The 27,156-nt window shown below is 39.8% G+C and overlaps 1 protein-coding gene across 2 annotated transcripts; it reads left to right on the forward strand.

Annotated features, from left to right (window-relative positions):
- The first annotated feature begins 372 nt into the window (after positions 1-372).
- On the forward strand, positions 373-26,365 carry LOC310930326 (anoctamin-1-like). Of its 2 annotated transcripts, XM_083893269.1 has the most exons (24): positions 373-692; positions 4,448-4,855; positions 11,030-11,128; positions 11,481-11,632; positions 11,976-12,030; positions 12,219-12,267; positions 12,683-12,738; positions 12,847-12,888; positions 13,143-13,207; positions 13,924-14,058; positions 15,420-15,580; positions 15,799-15,881; positions 18,926-19,000; positions 19,649-19,708; positions 19,795-19,996; positions 20,280-20,391; positions 20,467-20,524; positions 21,275-21,375; positions 21,577-21,719; positions 21,944-22,096; positions 22,408-22,460; positions 22,737-22,921; positions 23,156-23,261; positions 23,898-26,365. In XM_083893269.1, the coding sequence occupies exons 1-24, from the start codon at positions 585-587 to the stop codon at positions 24,153-24,155; spliced, it is 2,919 nt and encodes a 972-aa protein (XP_083749395.1). In that variant the 5' UTR covers positions 373-584; the 3' UTR covers positions 24,156-26,365. The 2 variants fall into 2 exon arrangements, with proteins under 2 accessions (XP_083749395.1, XP_083749396.1); XM_083893270.1 differs by lacking the exon at positions 4,448-4,855.
- The last annotated feature ends 791 nt before the right edge of the window (positions 26,366-27,156 follow it).

The raw sequence follows: 27,156 nt of genomic DNA on the forward strand, positions 1-27,156 counted from the left end.
TGACTTATGACTCTTGTTTGGGCATGTTTAGAGTTTGTAAGCCATATAATGCATCACTCGTGACCTTGTAGTAACTAGTAGCTACTGGCGGAGTGAGTGAGTGTGTATGTGGGGGTCGCAGGGGGGGGGGTGATTGGCTGTATATTGGGGTGGTCGATCTTGTAGTGATTACAGTGGAGCAGAGACAGAGAGAGAGAGAGAGAGAGGTTCATCAGAGTTTTATCGTCGCCTAAGTTTAGATCTTGGCTCTGAGACGGCTTCTCGAGTAACAAGGCAGCGGGGCTCACTTCAGCCACTCCACACTGAGACAGAAACAGAGCTCCTCACAGAGCTTTAAAGGAAGGCAAAGCAAAGCCGCAGAAGAGTGGCAAGTCAGAAGAAAATAAGAGGAGAAGCAGGGGAGGGCCCCCCCCCCCCCCCAACACCAAACACTGTCATATAACAAGACGTTTCAAACAGAAGACACAGACGTAGAGAGAGAGAGAGAGAGAGAGGGAGAGCACAAAGTGGACTATTTAGTTTGCAACTGGTGGCTCTTCATCACATCAGTTTATCTCCATTTTCAAAACCGCAGGGATTGGAGAATGACAGAGGACGCAGAGGTGGAAGTCAACCTGTCGCCAACCTCCGAGACAACCGGGCAACAGGCTCCACATTTTCTACGAGATGTTATCTTCCACGGCAAGTTTAAGGTGAGGAGCAGCATGTGGACGGACGGAGATAAACAAGGCAAGAGAGAAAGAGAGGGGGGAAAGAAAGGAAACCAGCTATTCATCAGATACTTGTCACAATGTGTCAGAAAGGGCCTGTAAATGGAACTCAGCCATCATTCATTTGGTATTATCATTATTTTTTTCTCCTGCTGTGCCAAAAATGCATATGTTGAATGATTTGAGCTTAGAGACACTTAGGGCAAGAGCAACTAATTTAGCTAAATTGTAAAACCTTTTAGTTTTATTGCTGTGCTAGTCCATAAATCTCAAAATGGGGGGATTGAAGTAGAGAGCTAAAACATTATAAAACAGGCTGATATATAATGAATTGACCTCTCAGTTGAGTTTATGAATGAATGAACAACACAGAGTATGGGATAATGGCATATAATAGCAGTCATAATTAAGTGCAACATGACTCACATGGTTTAAGATAACTATTACTCAAGATTTCCAATTAAATCTGACTAAACATGACTACAAATCCACTCCCATTTCCACTCCATCACTGCCAGGAAGAAGAAACCCAAACTTCCATATGATTATTGTCCTTAGCTGCCCTTTGCTGCCCAGATCTCCACTGTTTGTCACCTCACTGATGTTCTGAGCAGCAAAGAGCTTAGAAAAAGGAAAGAAGAGCTGGATCAGACTGCGACTCTGTGTGTGGAATCATGTTTTCCATATCATACTACAACGAAAATAACCAGACACCATGAGAACGTTTAATTATCACATAATCACCTACAGTTAATGCAGCTTGTTGTTACGTCTGTACGTGTTTGTTCAGCAGATGAGACTGAAAGTATAGATGCATTTCTGGAGTTGTTCTACTCATGCCCCCAGGGCATAAAATAAGTCACTATTTTTGGGCACACACAAATACGCAAAAGTAATTTGAGTTGCTAAATATCTGAGGTCTTGGCAGAGGAATGTTGTGCAGCGCTGCAGGTGTTTGGTCACTTGTGAATGTCCTGTGACCTCAGTTCTGTCGTCGGCAGATGTTTTACACCTCCAAAGATCAATGCACCCTCTCTGGGTGGCTCGTACTTTCCAACATTGGTGTCATGTTCATCCACACCCATGACCTTAAAGCTTAGATTCTTAGTGTATCTTGGTCGGGGGTTGACTGAAAGTAAAGGACTGATATGAATGAATTATCTGGAGATGTAGGTTTTGGACCTAGGAAGAAAATATTGACGTGATCCCGATACATATTGAGGATTTTTAAACTTTAACCTTATAAACACTATGGGAAACGGAGCAGAGTGGTGACTTGCACCCTCTTACTTGCTTTCTAGTCATTTGATGCTATTATTAATGACTGCCACGACATTTCACTGGCACATTTAACACATTCTCCTATACCTGCAGTTATAGGGTCAGTCAGACAGAGATTGGGCTCTGATTGGATTATTGCATAAAACACTTTTAATCAGGAACATGATATGGCATATCTCCTTTTTCTACCATTAAACTTACTCTAAATTTGGACCTTCAGCTCTTTAACATTTAATGAAATGTTGAGGATTTTGACTTCCTTTGTTTAAGAAAGAAAACATGTTGTAAAACTTGTTTAATCATTTGGTGCATTGTCATCATTCATTGTCATGTAGATTGCCACCAGTGTTTAATGCAATTGATTATTATTGCACTAATTGTGCTTGGATTATGAATTATAAAAAAGAATGGTCAAAGTCAAAGCAACTGATTTTTAATTTCATCCAGCACTAAATGCTGGATGGTACATTTCCTAGAATGCAACCAAGAGCAACTTCCCTATTTTCAATTTTATAAATGAGATCAGCAGCAGATTATACAGATGATTAAAGTAGCTGTATGTAAGATTATTATTTAAAGTTGCAGTCAGTGAAATTCTTCAGCTAACTTATGAGTTCAATGGTGTATTCTCACAGTTTCCACTAATCTAGATTGTTTCCTTAGTGACATTAATCTCTCAGTCCCAGGACTTAGAAAGTTTCCCAGTCTCCTACAAAACACTTTATCCAATCAGAAACCAGAACTCCTCGAAGACGCAGTCCTCTCTGCATGTGAGGTTTGGCTGTTTGTTGTTGAATCAGTGGCCCCCACATCTGCAGGCATCTTCATGAGATGACATGGGGAGGAGAAAGGGGAACGCTAATGTCAGCGAGCGACAGGAAGTGAGCTTAAATAGTCCTTATCATAATCTTATCTTCATTTTCTTAACCTGAGTGTTATTTTAATTCTGAAGGAGCAAAATGTAAACGCACCCAGTTTCTCCGCAGGGATTATTCATCTGATTCTGATATGTTTGTGTGAGATTAGGATTAGGTGAGTTGGGTATTTTCCAACCACAAACAGGGTCCAGCATTGACTCACCTCATTCCCACGTGTATGGGTTGAGTTACCCTTTAAGTATGAGTGTAGTTTGATCTGTAGACACCTTCCCTCAGATCTGCAGCCAGGCGTTCCAAGCACAAGATGGAAGAAATATTGTAAACTTGTGACGGCTCATCATTCATCCACTATTTATGTCTCACGTATACGTTTTTTTTTTACGATAGTGAACAAAGCAGATGCTACCCATTCCATCGCAAAAAGCACAACTGAAAAATCAAATATATCATCCTCTACAAGCATTCACTCACTTCATACAGCTGTTTGCCTGAAATAATGTCACAAGTTCAGAAGTCAGAGTGTTCACCACCAGGACAAAGACCCTGGAAACAGGGGAAACAGGGGAAACAGGGCAGTGAGCCAAGCACCAATTACACAGCTGCTTTCACACACAACGAGCCAGCCACCAGCTGACAGCCCTGCTGCATCTGGAGACCGGGGTGGACGTCAGAGCCTTCTGTGTGATGTGATGAGTGTAATTTAGTGTCGCTGTATTCATTAAAGTACATGAGATGAAGGTGCAGACTTTGTCTTTTAGACTTCAAGTCTAAAATGTGTTAAAGTTACATTGCTGAAATGAACGCTGGTCGTCAAACTGCACTTTGTGTTTTCAAAATCAAATACTTGGCTAGAAAACACGTATTCTGACCAGGTCAGAATCTGGTCCGTATCTGTGGGTTTATTGTTTTGTTGTGTTTTATCATGAAACCAGAGTCAGTGTTTTTAAAGTGAACATTAAGTGAAGATTCTTCTGAGCTGTGTCTGCATGATTGTGCAGATCTGCCAGATTAATCCTTCATGGAATAAGTTCATGGACAAGCCAGTCTAGGCTGTGTGTGTGTGTGTGTGTGTGTGTGTGTGTGTGTGTGTGTGTGCGTGTGTGCGTGCGTGCGTGCGTGCGTGTGTGCGTGTGTGTGCGTGTTCCTCAGTGAGTTGGGTGTTAACATTATGCATAATAACGATCATTTTCACCTGTCTTAATATCAATTTCTCTCTTAAATGACTTGATTTCTGATGATGTGTGTTTGGTGCCACGTCATCACAGTGTATAATCATATCTGTGAATGCCATATTTTAATTTAAAGTGATAGTTTGGGATGTTTAGATGTTGTTTTCTAGATCACCTGCCTTGGTTGATGGCCACTTTTGGCCACAAAGTGAGAAAAAAGTGTAAACATATTGTTAAGTGCGTTTAATTTGAGGCAGATTTTTATCAGTTGAGTCTTGTCTTACAAGTGGTTAAAGTCTGTTTTTTTTACGATGTCAGCCATTGATTTAACACAGGAAGTGAGCAGAGCGCAAACTCCGCCATGAGAGAAAGAAAGTAATACATTCTCGCCTTCTCTTTGTTTTCTCAGCTGCTTAAGGCTTTAACTCCAGATGAAACCTCCCACTTTCGACAAGGCCTTTACTTCCAGGACGGTCAGCGGCGAATCGACTATGTCCTCACGTACAATGTGAAGAAGCCAGGTGCGGGGCGTTCGATGCGACATTCGACGTACCTGCTGACCGAGAATGCTGTGGCCCGTAGCTTGCGTCGCAGCCACTACAAGCGCGACAAAAGCGTCCGTCTTCACCAAGCACAGAAGGCCAAAGCACAGAAGGCCAATGCCCAGTTGTCGCCGCCATCGCCAACAGTGGCCAACGTGGAGCTGGGCTGCGCTGGAGAGACGCTCAACGGCCACGAGGACCACAAGGCCTTCAGGAGGGAGGAGTTTGAGGCTAAACTCAGAGAAATGGGACTCCTGCTGGAGAAAGATGAAGACGTGAGTTAACACATTTATGGATTTACTTTTTTACCAGGAACACTCCAACTGAACTCAAATCATGTAAGAAATGTATTGTGTCAAGTCATAAACCGACCATGATGTGTCATCATAAATTAAGGAAATATGGTCAATTTAAATACTGGCTTTAGTGATTTCAATGGTGCACTCATTATATTCACAATAAAAAATGGCATTTGTGGGATTAGCCTACCAACCAAAAAAATACAGCTCATATCAGTTGCAGCTATGGGTCAAAAACGTCTTATTTGATAAAACTTAACTTCCCATCTCGAAAAACATGTTGTGGAAATTCTCTGCTGCTGGTGAAGAATGAAATGGAAACTTCTGCCAGTCGATGAGGTTTTATTTTCTTTGCAAAGAAAAGGTAAATCTGCACAGGAGTGGTCGTAGCTGGAGAAAGACTCAAAGCATAGTGAGCCTGACACATTTATACCTAAGCAACTCCACTTTCGCATTCATCCAATAGACAAAGGAGTCTGCCTTTCCAGTACGTGTTTTCACACCTCTTTGTCTACTGCAGGTATCGGGGAGCCGACTCCCTGCAGATGTAGGAAGGTGAAAGTTCAGTCTGGACATCCTAATTTGAATACACAAAAGGACCTGGTACTCTGTGTTAGGAAAAGGGTGATGGCAGCTGTAGCTCTGAGACAAAGACATTGAATGCACCATTGCAAACAGCACCACTAGAATAGAAGAATAACCAAGGCCTGAAGTGGAAATGCGTTAAAATGTAGACAGACATGACATGTAGTAAATATTCTCTCAGACAGTGAAGCAGTTAGCCTAGCTAAGGATAGCTAATGCTTTCTCTCATATATATGCTGTTGGTGAGTATTTAACAAGTTTAATGTTACATTGCCTTGTCACCTCCTCTGATCATTTGTTATTTCTCAGCTGCTGTTGAGCAGACACACCTTTTACTGCTTTACTGCAATTCTCTGCCTGTTGCTGACATTTGAAGATGAATCAATAGGTTCACTGTTTACAGATATAAAACAGATGGTGGGACAGCTACGTGTGTGCATGCACATGAGCACGGTAAAAAATCCTGCTCTGTTTTTCTTTGTTCTGGGAAATTTGGCAACGCAAGCTCTACAACTGGGATTGCAGTAACCATTGTATACACTAAAGGTCGCTGGAGTACATACTGTATTTAGTATAAACAGTAAATGTAAGTTAAGCAAGAGAAATAAAAAAGCGTAATATTGCATACATGTAGAGAGTAGGTGAGTGTGGTTGTGTGTTACAGGTCACAATACTCGCAGTCCTTGCTTTGCACCACGTGCTCAGACCACAGCAGGTTTCATGTTACATGACTCTCACAGCGACTCTGACCAGTAAACAGGATCTAACCACCTGACGTGTGTTTCTGGGGGTTTTCAAATCTGAAATCTAAAAAAAAACACTCCAACAGATTGGAATAATTCTTCATGCATGTATGCATGATCCATGTCGACGGAAAAACAGACCATGAAACTAGAGTGGTAACAGCTACTATGCGTCAAATGACTTGAGTCCAGGAGGACGATGGTTTTCTCTGGTCGTAAATCCCGATGGTCTTCTTCAGCTGAATGTTTTGGATTAATTTCTGTCACTGCCCAGCGACTCCTTAAATGTTTTGCTCAAGAGCAGAGCTTTGTGAAATCTCGACAGTAAAGAGGGGTTGAGCAAATGACGAGGGATGGTGCAGATGTGTTCTGACGGTACTTGAACACAACATCTGTCCTTTACTATCAACATGTGTTTACATAGGTAATGTTTCATCATGTTAGGCTAACAAGATGGAGCACGGCCAAGTGGAAAGGGAACTTGGCCAATTCCCCACCAGGTCAAATTGCTGGGGTACCCCTACACAACCACCATTGATCCCCATTGCTCCTAATCCCAAGAAGATTCCTCATAGAGGATGGGGTAAATATAGAGGAAGAATGGGGGGGTTAATAAAGTATAAAAAAAGAATGCAGCATATTCCAAAACTCCAAATTACTCTCGGGATTCATGTCAGCAGCGTGTAAATTGTGTAAATGGTGTGCTATAGAAAGAAAGTGCTGCATGAATGTGCACCAAGTCGGCATTTGTACTATTTACTCCCTGTGACGGGTCACACCGTGAGAAGGTTTGCGTCCCTATCTGGGCTCTGGGTTTTCTTTCTTCAAGGTCTCCTCCGGTTTCCTCCCACATGTCCCAAAGCATGCAGAGGTTAATAGGACACTGTAAATTGTGTGGGTGTGTGAGTTTGTCCCTGCATTGAACTGCGGGCGACCCTGTCGTGGCTGCAAACCGCCTTTCTCCTTATGTCAGCTGGGATTGGCACCAGCAGCTCCGTGACCCTGATGTGGAGGATAAATGAATGAATGAATGAATGGGGGTTTCCTCTGTGTGCTCCAGCTTTCTCCCACAGTCCAAACACATGCAGATTAATTGCTGTCTCTGATGGGTGGGTATTACTCAAGTAAATGTAATCCCCGAGCTGGATTTTATGCTAGGGAGATTTGGTTGTTATAGTCCATCATCACCCTCTGCTAACGTCATATCCTCACCTGAGGACTGACGCGCTGCTACATCCTCACACACCTACAGTAACGCTCTTGCAGATACTGCAAACATGTAAATCACAGATGAAGTTACCTGGGCTCAGTGCCACTGCCCGCTCAAAGCTCTCCAGAGCATTTGTGTTAACACCCGCATGGGAGATGTGCGACTAATTTGTTAAGCTTTTCCACGGATCAGTGTAATCTGTGGAGCAGTTTTGACATGCATTAAGGTCATGTCACACACACACACACGTGTCCTCAAAGAGAGATAAAAATAGGATCTAGTCCAGTGCTTCCCTTCTGAAACCTGTGCTCCTAAATCTCCGTGCCACAATGTTTGACGTGTGGCTTTGAAACATAATAATAATAACATGCTGCAAGTGATGCATGAGGGAAACAAACTATCTATTAACATATCTATGAAGTTACAAACCCCTTTCTCCTTGCCTGTCATCAAATATGAGATAAGTAGAGCTGACAGATAGTATTTTCTAACCGTAATCCAATCCTCCAAGAAAGGTGGCTGCAGAGGCTAGGGAGAGATTAGGATGATAGAGCCAGTAAGATACGTTTAAAAGGTAAAAACACACTTTGTATTAACATTGGGGGATGGTCTAATCATTTAAGGATCTAACTAAGAACTTTTTCTCAGTGTTTTCCACAAAAAGGTTCATTGTTGAGATCAAATTAGATCAACGGGTTGAAGAAAATCCCAGGGATTTGTATGCTCTTTATTAACATTGACATGACATTAAATTTGTGACAATTGAAGAGCTGAAACAATTAATCGATTACTAAATTAATCGTCAACTACTTTGATAATCGATTAATCTGTTTGAAGATTAAAGGAGATTAAATTATAACATTTAAATTTAAAAGATTTCTGATTTAGTTTTAGCTTCTTAAATGTTAATATGTTCTTTGTTTCTTTGCTCTACATAACAAAGAAATCATTAAAACTGAATCATTTTGGTTTGTGCACAAAACAAGACATTCGAGAATATTCGTTTTTCAGCATTTTCTGACATTTCATGGATCAAACGATTAATTGTGAAAATAATCGACAGATTAATCCATTCTGAACATGCTCTGGACAATTGTGTTTCATTTGGTTTAGAGTAAAGCCCTGATCTTTAACCACAATACCCCACAATACCCCACAATACTTACAATCATATTAGTTGTTCATTATAACAGTAACAAAATACTAAACACTGACATATTTCATTCTGTCTGGTCATGCGTAGATTGTTGCTTTGATCCAGTTTAAAGATGCTTGTGTGAGCTCTCGGCTTCAGTTGCATCCCAACTTCTCAGTTCTCTTGAACTGCTCTCAGATTTCAGCTCTGGTTCTCAGAATTCTGTGAAAGTATCTTGTCAAGTATTCCTTTCTATAGAATGTCAGCGATGATGATGATGATGATGATGATGATGACCAATTACACCGCCGCTAACTCTTTGCCAACCGGCGCTTTTGCTGTTCCTTCTGACAGCGTTCCTGGCTGTTGAGCCATGGTTCTTTGGCTCTCTGTCAGCGTGGATCATATTTTATTTCAAGTGCTCTTTCCTTTCTATAGATATAATTGGTCACATGGTAATATGCTACACTTGGAGCCAGGTGTCCTTGACCACTGTCATCTGGGATCTTACTCACTAATGGATGGGATTTCATCTTTCTTTATTTCTGCTTGGTCTGTGGATGCCCTTCCCTGAATATTTACACATTTCCATAATTAACTTCAGTGCTGTTGATGCTTTAACAGCACACTTTGCATTACTGTAGTTACACGACGGTTTGTGCTATCGAAAGAATTCCAACAGTTTCAGAAAGCTGAGAAGTTGCATGTTAAAGTAAATATGTGGTTATTACAATATTTTCAATTTCACTGTTGAAGGAAGCCGGAAGATTAGCGTCTTTGTCACCAGAGGAGAGACTTGGAAATACGCCTGCAGTACATAGTTTCCATTTTTTGGCCTGTTTTTGGACATTGAGACAAAGACTCAAACAAATATCATCTTAAAGGTGCATCATGTAATAAATCTAAAGCAACTGGCCATAAAATCCTCCTAATATGTCACAGAGACTCAGGAATAATGTTCATATAACAAACTGAACTCACCAACAACAACAGTACAGACAAAATATTTGCATTAAAAAAATACTTTGCAGACTGCAAATCATGTTTATGTTTTGAAATCATTTTTTGGCATGTGGCGCCACCTACCGCCGTCTACCAATCATTGCAGTCAATAGAGTCTCAGCTGCCGAGCAACCACGGGTTGCCAGTTACGTCAGAAAACGAAAACTAAAAGACCTCGGTATTTTGAATTTGAATGTAGTAACTGTTCTTGGCCACATTCTTACATATGGCACCTTTAAATACAGTTTATACTGTTCAAATTTAAAATTTGACACGCAAAATGTGGTGTTTCTTTGTGTGTTAATACACTATGTTAACGTGCAGTAAATTGCAAATAATATACTGAAAGATATTCTGGAAAAATGGTGCAAAAACACTTATTCACAGGACATTTTCTGGCCCTTTTATGGTTAAAATAAGCAAAAAACCCTGACCATTTTCTCTGAAACACAGCCCATTTACCTTAGTGAAAGGGTTGAACACACTGATTATTTTATCTGGGCATTATATTATATGATGCTGCATAACTTTTACCTTTATGTGCAGGTCAAGTAGACACATTAATGTGCACAATTTGATTGAAATTGTCACCATTATGTGACGACATACTTTCTTCTGCCTTTGGCTCCACGTTAAAAAATGACTAAAACAAACAACTTTAAAAGAAAGACGATACAAAAAGGAAAGAATTGGAACAATTCTTCAAATTGATTTTAACTGTATAGAACGATAACCCTGGTTTACTTTAATTGTCTTGATTTAATTTGTGTTAATTCCATCTTTATTTGAACTGTGTGCACACGTTGGAGCAAAGTTAAATCAGTGGGTGTGGAAACTGTGGGGAATGTTTTATTTTACAGATCGTCATCGCTCATCTCTGCTTCCAAGTAAATTTGACAGCTCATTTTCCATTTCATTTCCATCCGTCCATCCGTTTTATCTAAATGAAGTGTTTGATTGTATGGTGAGATTTTTAAAAGTTATTATGAGTGGTTTTTACTGTTTTTTTCTAAATAAAAGCCAGTTTTTTCTATAAATATTTGACTATGAGTAGTTTGGCGACATCCGCTTCTCAGTGTCTTCAACCATTTTGGGAGGCAGCCAGATTGTGTGAAACTATGCCGCTGGGTTGCAGTTTTGATCCGTCATCCACGTAAAAGTGTAAACGGATATTGTGATATTCTGTATAAGGTGCCAGCATATAAATAGAAAATTAGCCTGTCTACAGCAGTGGCTGCAGTGCAGTGGCCACTGTAGACAGCAGTCACACTCTTTACACACAGGTGTTGATTCCTGGTTTCCTAAAGCTGTCATAAGGGAGCAAATGCAAATGGTCGTGTGTGGATGGATGGAGGGATGGATGGCATCATTAACAAGCACAAGGCAAACATGATTCAACATTAGCGTTTAATGTCTCATTAAAATGAACAGGATGACATAAACATCTGACATGTTATGTACGTTCTGTCTCTAAGGGCAAGATCCCAGGGTTGGGTTTCGTGAAGATTCACGCGCCGTGGAATGTTCTCTGTAGAGAGGCTGAGTTCATGAAGCTGAAAATGCCGACCAAGAAGGTAAAAGACTTTCCTGTCTGTCTGTTTGTCTTTGAGGAATGAAATGACCTTTTTCAACATACCTCAACTTTGATACAACCTGCATGTACCGAATGTGCAATACCATAGAAGAGATCTGCAGAAGTGTTACATATGTACTTTTCTGCTTTTAAACAGATATTTGCGCAGTATGTTGTACACTATTATTATTTGAATTAATTTAATGAGTCCTAGTTGTGCAGATTCAGTCCCTGAAGTCTTGAAAGAAGGAGTTGTTTCTGTTCCGTCTTCTGTTTTGTTTTGTTAATACAATTGCAAAAGTATGCACATGGATGTAAACCATTGATTGAGGTTTTGTTGGGGGAATTTCCAGGTGTATGAAGTGAAGCAGTCGAGCAGCGTCGTGGAGAAGATCAGCTCTCTGGTCAGCAAAGCTCTGGAGCCTTTACACCCTCATGTCGAGGAGCATCGACCCAAGAACATCAAACATCTGTCACACACTTTCACCAGGGAGAAATTACACCTGTAAGTGCACTTGAAGTTCAACTAAGCCGTGGTTCAGTTTGGAGTGGTTTTAGTTCTGCTTCAAAAAGTTTCTTTTATTTGCTCTTTGCCTTAGTTTTTTTTTTGATTATATATAAAATCAAACAAATGCTCCAGTTGCACTCTTATGTTTTCCTTATTATTAAGTCATATTATTATATAGGTTATTAAAACCCTTTTTAAAAGTATATTACTAAGAGTATTATTGTAGTTATTTCTACTTTTAGTATCTCAGTGAGTGAAAAATCTAGACTAAAAGTTAAAACACATAACTAAATATGTGTATATTATATCAATGTGTGTGTGTATGTGTGTGTTTTAATAGGTTTGACCTGTCGGACAAAGACGGCTTCTTCGACAGCAAAACCAGGAGCTCAATAGTAAGTCCGCTGAACGCCTGTGAGCTACATGAGGAAACCAACAAGTGATACCAAATTCAGTGGATAATTCATTATTGTACATTTTTCAACAAAAGCCAATATCATCATTTAAAGATTCTATTGTTTTTTTTCCTTTCTACAGAATGGTGAATAATTTTACTTCTCCTGTTTTTCCATTGCATTTTTAGGTTTTTGAAATACTGAAAAGAACAACATGCACGGCAAAGTACAACATGGGTAAGTGTGGATGTCTGCCTCTCCTTCAGCTTGATAATCGCACATAATCAAACCTGCTATGGAGTTAGATTTGTGTCTTTATTATTCAATCAAAAAAAAGTTTGCTTCAATCAAAAAAAATATTTTCAATAAAAAACATTCACTTCAAACCAAAAAAACATTCACTTCGATCAAAGAAAACATTTTCAATCAAAGAAAAACGGTGTTCAAATGCATTTTTTGAGTCTCAAATATATTTTTGCATTCAAACAAATTTTTTCTTTGATTTTTGATTGAAGTGAAGGTTTTTTTGATTGAAAATATTTTTTTTGATTGAATAATAAAGACATAAATCTATCTCCATAACCTGCTGGTACACATTAGCTGAGGTTGAACAAAAAAATAACTCTTATTGAATGTGACTTTCTCTCTGTAGGTATCACCAGTCTGCTTGGCAGCGGCGTCTACACGGCAGCGTACCCTCTTCATGATGTGAGTAAATCTCATTGTGATTATAGTGGATTACCTCAGATATCGGTGGTATTGGATGTACTTGAGTTTTCATGCTGATCAGTGTGCTTCTTTTCTTTCTTCCTCCAGGGAAATATTAATAAGGAAAGTCCAGAGTCCAGTGACAGAAAGGTGACTTTGAGCAAGTCGACACAGACACCTGCAAACACATAGAGCTAAACACACAAAGTATCTTGAACACCTTGTTCCACTATTAAATAAAATTTGGAAAGAGTGTGTAAGTGCTATTTGTGTAAATGAGCAAATTTGACTCAAGTCAGTGACAGAAAAGAGATGAAAAATAAACCTCGACAAGCTGTTGACGTGATTGTCAATGTACAACTGAACAAGTAATGTCATCAAATGCGTGTGATTGTTTCAATCAGCTTTTGTATGAAGAGTGGGCAAACTATGGTGTCTTCTACAAATACCAGCCCATTGGACTTGTGCGGTGAGTGTGATGATTTTATCTGCCCTTCATTTTCAATGGTAATAATAACTGTGATATCCTGTAGAACTGTCCTGGTCATACAAGTTACATATTGTGCTTATGTATATATGTATAACCTTATTTCTGAAGGACTGACTTAAAAGTCATCAACATTTGGCCATATTGGCCAGATCTTTCAAAGCTTCAAGTGAACTTTACTGTCACAAGTGTGTAGTTCATATACTGTTGCTTAATGTAGAGTTGTTTTCATCTGTGTGTGTTTTTGTCAATTTTTTTTTCAAATGTTGGACCAAAAATTTTGCATCAAATGTTTTGTCTTTTTTTTTTCAAATGTTGGACCAAAAATTTTGCATCAAATGTTTTGTCTTTTTTTTTTCAAATTTTGGACCAAACATTTTGGGTCCAATTTTTTTTTTCAAATTTTGGACCAAAAATTTTGCATATTTTTTTTTTCAAATTTTGGGTCAAATGTTTTTTTCTAATTTTGGATGACAGTATAGTATGACGTTTTTGTCAAATTTTGGGTCAAATTCTTTTTTCAAATTTTGGACCAAACATTTTGGGTCAAATATTATTTAGATTTATAAAGTGGAAATGCTGGTCCTTACTTTGTCAGCTCTTTTACCCTCAGTATGCAGCAAGTACAAGAATGTGTGTGTGTGTGTGTGTGTGTGTGTGTGTGTGTGTGTGTGTGTGTGTGTGTGTGTGTGGTGTAGGAAGTATTTTGGTGAGAAGATTGGTCTGTACTTTGCCTGGTTGGGCCTCTATACCCAGATGCTGATTCCTGCCTCCTTAGTGGGGGTCATAGTTTTTCTGTATGGATGTGCAACAGTTGACGACAACATACCAAGGTAAGCACATACATACACACGCACGCACACACACACACACACACACACACACACACACACACACACACACACACACACACACACACACACACACACACACACACACACACACACACACACACACACAAAGCAATTACTCCATCTCTGATCATCTCTGCCAGTACTGACACATTGCATTGTCTTATATTGCAAAGTAGTATGTGCAGCTCATCATCTCTTTGTCTGAAGTGCCCTGTGATTGGTCAACGTTTTCTACCCAGCTTTCCCAAGGTTCTCACTCAGATCACTTTTCTCAGATTTTAGTAAGAGCTTTTTATGGAAATATTGCTGAATAATGCAAAAATAAATGTTGCCTATCCCAGCTTTAATATGTGTTTAGGCATCAGTCTCATTGGTTGCACTTTTATTTTGTAAGAATGTCCAATATCTGGTCCAATGATATTAGACAGGAACATCTTTTAAATCTGATACAATACAAACATCCTATATATTGCTTTAAAGTAACTATAAAACTGAAAAAAATGCATTTTAGCTGAGTCATGTTTGGGCTTTTAATTTCATTTTTTGGGAGAGCAATATTTGGGAGCGCAATATTTGTTACACAGTTGGAGAATTTTGTCTTTGAAATGACTTAGCACAAATGTGTTGTTAACAGCTTTATAGTTCATAAATGGTCTAAAATAACTATATGGGACTAATATCGGTCGATGCTCCAGTTTTGTGACACTATCAGACACTAAAAAGTGGGATAGTCCCATCCTTAATTTTAAGTAAACTAGATATTAAGGCTCAATTGTAGGCAATAAAAGTCAGTAATATAAACTTTAAAAGTGTTAAGTATTCAGTAAAATCATTGATGATATAGAAATAAATAGAACTGAACAGTGAGGGGAGAGACAAAGGAAATGGTTTGATGGATGAGATGACGGAGAAAGTCCAGGGCCTCCTTTTGCTTCCTCCACCTGCTTCTTATCATCCACAGGATATTATGACACACACTGCCGGCACATATTTGCACTCAGTGCACCACACACACGCTCAGCACTAGTGTTAATATCAGAGCGTCACCGGGGCACACAATCACACGGTAAGACAAAGCAGACTCCACGTCTGTCTGCTACAGGACACAGGTCGGTGATTGTCTGAGGGAAATCGATGTGTGAGCATGAACATTTTGGGAGAAATAGCAGAATCCATAAAGAGAAATATTCAAATGAAAGAGATTACACAGATATGTACAAACACAGCACAGTGTGTACTTCATGGGCAGACAAGGTGGGGCCCATGCTGTAATGCAGATAGCGTCGTGTTAATGAACGTAAGCGGATCTCCTGTCACGGATTGTGTGTCCTGTTTTCCAGCATGGAGATCTGTCACCCAAGGAACAACATCACCATGTGCCCTCTGTGCGACAAAGTGTGCAGCTACTGGAGACTGAGCACGGCCTGTGGAACGGCTCGGGCCAGCCACCTGTTCGACAACCCTGCCACCGTTTTTTTCTCTATATTCATGGCACTGTGGGGTGAGAGAGTCTGCCCACTCAGAAATACACTAATACGATAAGTGTTCAGACTATGCCCTAGCTACATGTTGTGGTTATTTTTAACAGAACTGATCCTTCGTTAAAGCATGCTGTTGTAAAACCCCTGCACACTGTGCATACACTTCATAAATTGCAGTGTTTTTATCCTCTAAGAAAAGATCTGTGTGTTTTTCTAACACAAACCCTTTGCTTCAAAGCTGCCATGTTCATGGAGCAGTGGAAAAGAAGGCAGATGAGACTGAACTACGAGTGGGACCTGACTGGGTTTGAAGACGAGGAGGTGAGTGCTGCTGTAATAGGCAGCAGATAGAGACAGAACGACTGATTGAACTGTGAAAAACGTTGTCAAGGAAGAGGTTAGAGACACAATAGCTGCAGTAAAAGATATTACACTACCGTTCAAAAGTCTGGGGTCACTTAGTAATGTCCTTATTTATGAAGGAAAAGCACTTTTTTTCAATGAATATAACGTCTGGTTTTTAAAGGAATATGTACATAGGTGTATAGAGGCCCATTTCCAGTGTTCTAATGGTACATTGTGTTTGCTAATCGTGTTAGAAGACTATTGGATGATTAGAAAACCCTTGAAAACCCTTGTGCAATGATGTTAGTACAGCTGAAAACAGTTTTGCTGGTTCTTTGACGAAAGGGCAAAATTATTATTTTGAATAAAAAACATTATTTCTAATCTTGTCAATGTCTTGACTATGTTATCTATTCATTTTGTAACTCTTTTGATGAATAAAAGTGTGAGTTCTAATCAAAAACACTAACAAATTGTATAGGTGACCCCAAACTTTTGAACGGTAGTATACGTGCTGCATTGATTTTAGGCAACCCATGATATCAACATAAAAAAAAAGCTTTTTTAAATGTATAATATAAGTATGCTGAAATCTGAGACGCATTAAGAGATGTTCATGATTTATTATGTTTACTAACAGTGACAGCAACTAACCATGACCCCCTACCCCCCTCTCTCTCTGGGTTATTTTTCACAGGAAGCTCTCAAGGTTTGAATTAAACATTATTTCTAGATAAACTTATCACTTTCTTTCCCTTTTTCTTCTGCTGCTGCCACACTTTCATCATAATAACACAGCACACACAAAAAGGGGTTTTATCGTAATTTTGTTGTTGCAAATCTGAGTAGAAAATCATCAGAATTAGTTGGTTGCAAAAACGACCAAAATTCCAAGTCTAAGTCTAAACAAGTGCAAGGGACCATAAACTCAAAGTTAATTGGCAAAAATGCAGAAATTGAACAGAATCCTTATGTCTGTGAGTTTAATTGTATTCAGGTTATCGAGACTCAAATGAGCAGTGAAGTTCTTCAATAAAAAGTCCAGGCATACTAATATGGATGGCAGTTGGGCAGACCATAATAATCAAGGCGCTCAAAACTAAACCAGAGCGACATTAACTAAACACAGTGCGACAGAACTGACTGGTGAGCTAAATGATTAAAAGTGAAATATGTGAGGGCAAAGGAGGTAAAACAGGAAAAGACCGGAGAGAAAAGATAGAAGACACACAAGAAGAGAACGTACAAACTAAATGGAGGTTATACAAAGTGCAAAACCAAAGATTCAAACCAACTGAAATGAACAGGTTAATTTTTGTCAAGTTTGTCATAAGCTTTTACAGGAGGGTAGATCATGATGGTCAGACCTCAGCTCCAACACGTCTGTGTATATGTACGAGGTACAAACGTCCAGTTCACTTGTAAATATTTGGACAGTTGTACATGTTTTGATCTTCAGGTTCTGAGCTTTAATTTGAAAATGAAGTAATGGACACGACGTTAAAGTGCACAGTCTCAGCTTTGATGTGGGGAAGGTTTATGTGACAGTCAAAGTACTGTGTCCGAGACATTTTCCCCTTAACGGTCCAAAAGTAATGGACTCTTGGATGCGATGCAAAGTTCTTGTTGAATACTTTTAAAACACTCCAGGTATGAGAGATCACATTCATGGCGTGTTTCCACGCTACGGCACGGTTACGTTGCATTTCCACTAGCATAGTACTTTTTTTAGTACCTGCTCTGGCAGGGTTCCAAGCGAGCTGAGTCGCCACTATGCCTGACGTTGCCAGACCACTGATTGATCAGAGTGCCGTCACAGGAAGAGAAGTCAGACAGAATCTAAACCGAACTAGAACGAACCCTAACCCTAGATCAGTTAAAAAGACTTAACAATCCTTAAAAACGTGGATTAATCTCCAATAATTACAAGGGAAATGTCTAAAATCTTTAATAATTAACAAAGGAGTCTGGTGTTTTTACAAATAAGTATTTTCTTTGTTGATAGAGATATAAAATTTATGTTTTTACGATCTTTTGTCAAGTATAGATGACGTAAATGTGTTCTTCTTCTTCTTTTTTGGAGTTGACAGACTGGATGCAGCTTCCGCGTTATTCTGCCCCCCACAGTCTGAAGACATATCTGCATTTAAGGGGTGTCCCATTTCTAAGTGACAAAATAACCCTCAACACTTGGTTTTGAGGGCCAGTTAAGATTAAGGGTTGAGCTTGAGGGTTAAGATAGGAATTAGAATTGGCCCCAACTGCTTTACACTCGTTTGTGTGTCACATGTAAGACGAAGTCACGGCAGTTTCATGCAGCCGTGCAGCAATGACACCGCCCACGTTGAGTAGGTACTATTTTTGTAGTAGAAAACCAAGCTAGACCGTGTCGTTGTGAGCCGAGGCGAGCTGGGACCACAGGTGGAAAAGGGGCTTAAGGAACAAGGTGCTTCATGTTGGTTGACACTGCTCTGCTGCTTTTCTCTCTAACGCTGCTTTCACACAGTCACTGCGTCCACATTATTTTCCTGCAAGCCCTCAAGTAATAATTTCCAGAAAATACCCATGGAATTTGTCCTGCATGCTGCACACAGAGGCCACACCTCACATCTGAATGTCACAGAGATTGTTCTGCTGTTGTGAACGTGTGTGATCCCGACGATATCAGTTTCCTCCTGCCACTACACTTCACTACAAGCCTCATGATGACATTATTACTATTTTTCAGTACATTGTTGTACATGGTAACATCATCATCATCATACATAGAGCACATAGAATATGTGTCAAACACAGATATGGATAATTATTCTTAAAGTTGAAATGACGTATGAAGCTCTCTTTTTAATCCATATAGATGAAGGTATGTCCAAAGAAAGAATATAATCTATTCATGTTACCACAAACAAATCAATCCTCTGATCAGTACATGGTGGCCCATGACTCAGCCCTGGTTCACATGCGTGTGCTAACTTTAAACTGGTTTTCACTGTCATTTGTGTTTTGTGTCCTGATCACAGGATCATCCGAGGGCTGAATATGAATTCAAGGTGATGCAGAAATCTATGAGCAAAGATCAGAAAACGCAGCACAAGGTGATTACGTTCAGACATTTTTCAAACCTGCATTTCCCCACAATTATTATCATTAATATGCTATAATTACAGTATAGTGCAAAGACGAAGCACACTGTATGTCTGCAGATTTGTCTCACTGCTCGACGGCCTTTCCAGGCTGCAAACCGAGGCTCTTTGTTGCTTTGTAAAATGGCTCAATCCTAGCACCAAAGTCTGGCCTCATTTATGTTGCCTTGCTAAACCTGAGCAAGAGATTCAAACACAGAAATCACTCGACAATGACATAATTTGAACTAAGTGATGGAAACGACAGTGGGTCAGCAACTCATTAATTAAATCATGATGGACTTTTTGTGGGAGTTGAAGTCAGTTGCACACTTTAGCTTCCTCTTGGAAATGTCTGACAAATGTTAAAAGCAGCATAAAAGACATTTGCAGATTATTAAGTCTGAATTAAAACTTTTTTATTATTCCTTAAATGTTTTTTAATATCATGTCTGTTTTTGATATCAGGTCTCTTAGAGCTAGGTGTAATTTATTTTACTGTCTGTGTCTAGTTCTGTGTTTTGTGCTAAACACTGGATGCCAAGGCAAATTCCTGTGTGTCTATGATGCATTTGGCGAATAAAAGTGATTCTGATGAACATGTTTTCATCTGTTCTAAAGCTCACCTTTCGAGACCGCCTTCCTGCCTACATGACTACTGTTGTCATGATGTTGTTGATGGTAAGAAAAAACCCTCCTCGTGTGCATTGCACCTCGCTGAACACAGATTATTCCTTTGCCCTCACTCAGCCCGTGCATTCCCGCAGATTGGCATTACCTTTGCGATTGTGTTCGGAGTGATCCTTTACCGGATCTCCACCAAAGCCGCGCTCCATATGAGCGCCAATCCAGTCACACGGAGCCACGTTCAACTGACGGTCAAAACCACCGCAGCCATCATCAACCTGGTGGTCATCCTCATTCTGGACGAGGTGTACGGTGCTGTGGCACGATGGCTCACTGTGTTAGGTGAGGACTTTTCAACCTGCATCTTCTTATGTTTTCTGTTTCACCGAACAAACACTGTCATGTGCGAGGTTTGACTTCTGAAAGACATTGTTTAGAGACTGTGAGATTCACCCACCCTGGGTTTCTTATGTGGTCAAAGTGAGCCTCTTGTGGCCACAATTAGTATTACAGTACATCAAATGATCCTGACTAAAAACAATAAGTAATCTCAATTTCCTAAATGGAGTAACGTTTACTTTATTTTTCATTCAAACAAATAAAAGAGAACTGTGTTTACTTTTAGAGGTTCCTAAAACAGACAAGAGTTTTGAGGAGCGGCTCATCTTCAAGACCTTCATCCTCAAGTTTTTCAACGCTTTCACGCCTATCATCTACATTGCTTTCTTCAGGGGAAGGTTGGTCACCTCACATGTCACAAATACCTGACATTAAACTTGATCTGCATGTTCATTCATGTTTTTTACTTCTAGATTGGTTGGCAGACCAGGCAGCTACTGGTATGTGTTTGAATCCTACAGGATGGAAGAGGTCAGTTTACTATTTTACTAATTATGTGCAAACTAAACCCTGTGTAATCACACACTTGGATTAGAGTTGTTGTTCTATACTTTGGTTCTTCTGCCAACAATGTATTTGCCTGTGAGCAGCATAACTTGAAAAGGAAGACATGGATTTTGATGAGATTCTACAAATGTACTGTAATGTTATAGCACTTAGGAGAAAGACGAAGTCATCAACTGCGTCTATCTGTATGCACAATCATTTGATTGCTTAAGTTTTCTTTGTGTGACCGTATCATTTACCGATCCAAGTCTCTGTGTGACGCGTTTTGAAAATAATTCAAATATAATAATTTTGCCCTTTCGTCAAAGAACCAGCAAACCTGTTTTCAGCTGTACTAACATCATTGCACAAGGGTTTTCTTATCATTCAATAGTCTTCTAACGTGATTAACAAACACAACGTACCATTAGAACAGTGGAAATGGGCCTCTATACACCTATGTACATATTCCATTAAAAACCAGACATTTGCAGCTAGAATAGTTGTTTACCACATTAACAATGTATAGAGTGTATTTATGATTCATTTAATGTTATATTCATTGAAAAAAAAGTGATTTTCCTTAAAAAATGTCTAAGTGACCCAAAACTTTTGAACGGTAGTGTACATAACACACAGTTTCGTGCAGGACATCCCTTCAGGGAATCATCCAAGCAATATGTTTTTTTGTGGTCCTTGTAGCACTCATAACACAGGATGTGGGCTGTTTTCCAGTGTACTCATGGAGGCTGTCTGATGGAGCTGTGCATCCAGCTGAGCATCACCATGTTGGGAAAGCAGCTAATTCAGAACAACCTTTTTGAGATTGGAGTGCCGTAAGTATTCGTTACTCGCTCACATTGTTGGGATGCAAATCGCTGCCTCATCAGTAAGGAACAGGCTTTTTATTTAACCCCATCTATTCCTTGATTTTTTCATGTTGACACTTTTAAATAAAAAAGGATATCACTACAATTAAAATAACCTGATAAAAGAGTGTTCACATTTCTACTGTGTGTTTTGTGCGTGTTTCTCAGCAAACTAAAGAAGCTGATTCGCTACATTCGGTCAAAACAAGGTGGTTTTCAAGAAGAAGAGCGAAAGAAGAAGCTGCTGAGATATGAAACGGACCACTTCCTGGAGCCATTTGCTGGATTGACACCTGAATATATGGAAATGAGTGAGCACTGTCCTTGTTGATTTTCTATTTGTACATCCAGGACGGTGTAGGAACATTAATTTGCAATGCTACACACGAGGACGCACACACAAGCTTAAGGCGAAATATTCCCTGAATATGATGAAAATATATTGATTTTTGAATTTAAGAGCCATCAAAAGTAAATACAGTTAATATACTTGTTTACTTGTACTAAATGTTGGTCTGTCTTCCGCTCTGTCCAGTTATCCAGTTTGGGTTTGTTACACTGTTCGTGGCATCCTTCCCCCTGGCTCCGCTCTTCGCTCTGCTCAACAATATCATTGAAATACGACTCGATGCCAAGAAATTTGTGGCTGAGTTGCGGAGACCAGTGGCAGCACGAGCCAAAGACATCGGTGGGTTGCATTCAACATACTCCAGCCTTCATTGGCTGAAGAAATTCAGTAAAATCATGATGATCTTCTGCTGATGTCCTGTAAACTTGCAATTCAAAGCCAGGGTCTGTAATTCTGAAAAGCCTAAAAGTAGGCTGCACTTTCTTTGCAATTTGTTAATGATTTTGCTCAATGAGGTGTAGTTTTCAGAAGTGTATGTGTCTTACTGTTTATTTATTGATTGATATTGATCAGATTGTACTTTGGGAACACCTTATAAAAATAAAGTAAAAAAAAAAACAGTAGTTGATGCATAATTGTTATTTCTACAGGAATATGGTACGACATACTGAGAGCAGTAGCAAAGGTGGCTGTCATCATCAATGTAAGTAACACATTAATGTATGATTTATGCTCATATAAATTGTTACCATTAATCTGATGATTCCATAATTGAATAGGGGTTGGACTGATTGATCAAAATTGAATATTAGAACAGAAGTTAATCTCATATCAAAAAGCATACAGTGGAATGCACTATAGTCCATACATATAACATTAAAGCTGTACTAGGCAGAACTGCTGGAAAAACTGTTGAGTTATCATTTCTGTCCCTGATCTTTGAACCCCAAACCCTACTGTACCACTCTACTGTCCCCAGGCCTTTGTCATCTCCTTCACCTCAGACTTCATACCGCGCATGGTCTACCAGTACATGTACAGCCCAGACGGCTCCATGCATGGATTTGTGAACCACACAATGTCCTATTTTAATGTCAGCCACTTCCAGGACGGTAAAGAACCCATGGAGCCGTTGTACCTAGGATACCCCGTCGAGATTTGCAGGTGAGTAATCAATATCACAGTTGTCAATTTCAGGATTAAACATTTTAAATATACATCTACATTTCATGTTTAATATTGTAAATAATACAACTAATAAATGGACATGGAAGCAAATATTAGCATCCCATTATTTTGTAGCGTTTTCTTTTGAAGCCCTTGTAGCTTTTAATAAGACCATAGATGTCAGTTTGGCCCAACTCCTTATCAACTACAAATGTAATTTTATCTCCAAAGGTATAAGGACTACAGAGAACCTCCTTGGTCAGGGACTCCATATGAAATCTCCAAAGAGTTCTGGACAGTGCTGGCTGTGCGACTGGCCTTTGTCATTGTTTTCCAGGTGAGGTGATACATCATAGAGATTTCTTAATTATTATTATATTTAAAATTTTCAGGACTGTCAGTAATAGTTCCACATCATCCCTTGTTTTACTTTTTGTCTTTGCTCTTCCTCACGAGATGTATTCTTTGCAACTAAGCAACTAAAAGCAGAGAAGACAGACGACAGACTGTTTTCTGTTTACACAGTCAGATACACATGCCCGACAGTGGTGATTGTTCTAAGACAGCAAGCAAAAGGTCATCAAATATGTACTGTGTTGTATTTGCATTTCACTACTAAACTTGCGCTAGAAAAATGTGTCACTAGTTTGTTCAGAATCAGCTGTTTATTCCGGATGACTTTTGTATTCCCGTAGCAGCCTCTGCGTTAAAACTACTTGAAATTTCAACTGTTCACTATGGGACGACACAGAATAGGGTGTGGTAAAAACTTCCATTCCAGGGAAGCTGAGCTTCTCTGGGAGTCGATGCAGAAGCCCATGATTGGAGGATCTGTCTGAAAGGCGGAACCAGTTTTTGATTGACAGCCTTGCAGAAACATACATGACAGCGGAGCCATTAAAACTGGGCTTTAGCTGTTATGTCACTTATTGGGAGAAAATAAACACGCCTCTCTTTCGTTTATCTGTACCAGAACGTTGTGTTGCTGATGAACGACGTTGTAGACTGGCTAATCCCAGACATCCCTAAGGACATCAGCGTCCAGATCCACAAGGAGAAGATTCTACTGGTCGACCTGTTCATGAGAGAGGAGCGAGTCAAGAGCCACATCCTTGAGAGCAGAGCCTCAGCAGGAGGCCCTGCTTTCTGCAGCAGGAGCAACAACAACAACAATTACACATCAGCTCATCCGCGCTCTTCACTGCACACCAACAGCACCAAGAGCTTCTGATGCTTTTAACAGTGATTTTTCTTCTTTGGTTCACTCTTAGTTAGCAAGTCTTAGCTTGCTAGCAGCCTGCTTGCTCAGGCCAAGTTAAACTCTGTGATTTTGTTCTTGTTCAGAACATTCCAACAACTGGGAGAGCGGCTGGTTGACAATGCATGAAGAAAGTAAATGTTGGGCCAAATGTGTGTGGAGAGCAGCAAAGCTGTACAGCGATCTGTACACATTTGTGAAGGTGTACAAAGATCTCGATTTGTGACTGTGTATGGGAATCTTTGAACGTGTGTATTCAGGTTTTTATTCAAAATGTTTATTTAAAACAGTGTTAGATGACATACTAGCGATGTACATGTAGGAACATATGTCGCCAAGAAAGTAACAAAGGAGAAAACAGAAGGATAAAACACAGAGACAGACAAACATTCACACTCACAGGTATAGCTAGAATCACAGATTATTCTTCAGGTCTCCAGCTGTGGAAGAAAGCTGTATCACCCAGAGGAAAACCACACTCACCTGGAAACTTTGAATCCTGGTTTGACCAACCTGGATTCTTATCTCAGCAAACACATCCTGCATTTGTACAAAGTCTGTTGGTGAGGAAAAAGATTTTGGGATCCAAGGCGTCCTGGTTTCTGTGACTAGTTTGTTTGACCAAGCATTTTTTGAGTTTCTGTCTGCATGGAGAGCAAAAGACTGACTGACTGACATCTGTCAGCCATCATCTACTACATATTAACCCAAAAACTATTTATACTGGAAGTCCTGCAATATTGGCTGTTACTCCCAGAGGATAATTTGTAACCACACAAGAGCCAATGTATCAATGATTATCTGGACTGAGAATTTTCTTCTGCGATAAAGGCCCTGGTATACTTCCGCGAACCATGCGCATGACACAAAATTGTGTCAATGCACAGATTTTGGGTGCATGTGCAAACTTAATTTCCACCCCGCCAGTAGGTGGAGTATAAGCCTCACTCACCAGGCAGAAAAATAATTTCAACAACAGAAGAAACAGTCGCCAAGGATAGTCATCCGAGCCTCGACTTGGCGACCTTCGAACCGGCTGACACCCTGACTCCCCTGCCCGACGGGCATTTAAGCTGCGAGGCGCTTGAGTGAGCTGTAGCATCTTTCTCTTCTTCTTTGGTACGAATGCGTCCTATTCCCTGTGTCCAGACATGTACCGCTACCTGATGGTGAAGTAAGATACTACAGCACACTGACATGCGAGTATACCAGGGCCCACACAATGCAGTGCGCTATTCGGCATGTGGAAGTATACCAGATCCTTAAGGCCATCGTGTCTATCATAGCACCAATGAGTATTGTCTAAAGCATTAAAGGATATTTTACAACTATTTAAAGCAGTACCACCACTGGACACAAGGAGCATTCAAACCCCAAATAAAAATGTATTATCTGAGTGAAAAAAAGTGCCTTGTGCTACACTCCTGCTGTACCTGTGACAGCTGTGGTTGTTTTTGTGTGTTAGCACATCTGCGTGTCCGCAGACGTCCGTTACGGTTCGTAAGATGTAAATGTCCTCATTTATCCATATCCTCTGTAGTTTATGCTGACTGTGCAGACTGTACCCTCTGACTTTGCATGCTACCCGTACCACATCCACTTTCCACAGTAACCACGGAGGCGAGCTCGAGGAGATGCTTGAAGGTCAAGGTTTGTACCCACACATGTACAACCCATTGCTCGAATAATATAAGGAGATTTAAAAAGAGGGCGAACTCCTGGCAAGAAATCACCGCCATTGGTATGGAATACAAGATTGAGTCTGTGTCAATCGAGACTAATGTGAACCCTTGTGTTAGTATGACTGCAGCTTCCTACATGTTGCTATGGGGAGCATCCAAACCAAAGATGCAGAGCAACTGACTGTATATAACATGGGGAAACAGGCTTGGCCACATTTCCACGACTTCCCTCATCAGTGCTAACTTTATAACCTGCAGACCAGTGGCATGCACAGGTGGAGCAATCGCCCCCACATGACAGTGTCCCAAAGGATGTCTCTGTATAGGTATGAATGAACAGGTGTGCGAGAATGTGGGAAATTATATTCTAGTGGTGCCTTCTACATCGTTGTGCAGTAGGTGCCCTTTTAATCTTTGCCCCTGAACCTCCCAAATGTCTTTGCACACCACTGTGAAAAACTTTTTTTTTTGATTATCTACAAATTGGTAAAATAAAATAACATTAATGGATCATCAGTGTTGCTGAGTTTTCTTAATACATCTTTAACAGTAAGTTAAAAAAAAACAAAAAACTTTTATAAATACAATCGTATTTGCATGCTATGTATTGTGTTGGGGAAGCAGCTAGCTACTCCTGTTTCTTAGGCGCTGCTGCATGTTTGTTGTCATTTTCATTATTATCATTAATAGTATTATGATTATTATTATTATTTATTAAGTATTACAGTGTGCACGTTTAATATTATTTTTGAAACCTGCACCAGACTAATCCTCATTTACTGCATGTGGAACAGTCAGTGATAACCTTAGCATATGCTAAGCTGATGCTGAATATTTTATATAATTTAAGTGATGCATTTAGAGCCTGAAATAAATACATCACTAATTCTGTTTTCTATGTTCTAATCAAAGGGAACAACAAGGAACTGCAGTGTGAACCTTCACTGACACAACAGGTGAGAACAGACACTGGACACAAACTGCTCCATTAAGAACGTACAAGAACATCTTCTACCCTGTGTTTGAGTTTATTGTTTTCTGTCTATCACAGTTCTCTGTTATGTAAGAATGTAATTACGTTATCATCGCAATATTTCCATGTATGTCTATCAGTTACAGGAGCCACTGCCTAATCTGTCTTTCCACGCTGCTGTGACGTCAGCAGCAGCAGCAGCAGTGAGTTACTGAGACCTGCAGTTGCAGTGCACAATCACAATCTATTTTTAGGCGCTATCTTAAAATAAGAAGGCAATTTAGAATTGATTTAATATAAAATGCATTGAGAAGGCTTT

The sequence above is a fragment of the Microchirus variegatus genome (genome assembly GCF_963457635.1).
Source record: "Microchirus variegatus genome assembly, chromosome: 8".
Classification (NCBI taxonomy): domain Eukaryota; kingdom Metazoa; phylum Chordata; class Actinopteri; order Pleuronectiformes; family Soleidae; genus Microchirus; species Microchirus variegatus.

Coding starts and splice junctions, on each gene's coding strand:
- LOC310930326 (XM_083893269.1), top strand. CDS start 585: ATGACAGAGGACGCAGAGGTGGAAGTCAACCTGTCGCCAACCTCCGAG. Junction 11,633..11,975: donor ACCAGGGAGAAATTACACCT/GTAAGTGCACTT, acceptor GTGTTTTAATAG/GTTTGACCTGTCGGACAAAG. Junction 22,461..22,736: donor AGGTGGCTGTCATCATCAAT/GTAAGTAACACA, acceptor TACTGTCCCCAG/GCCTTTGTCATCTCCTTCAC.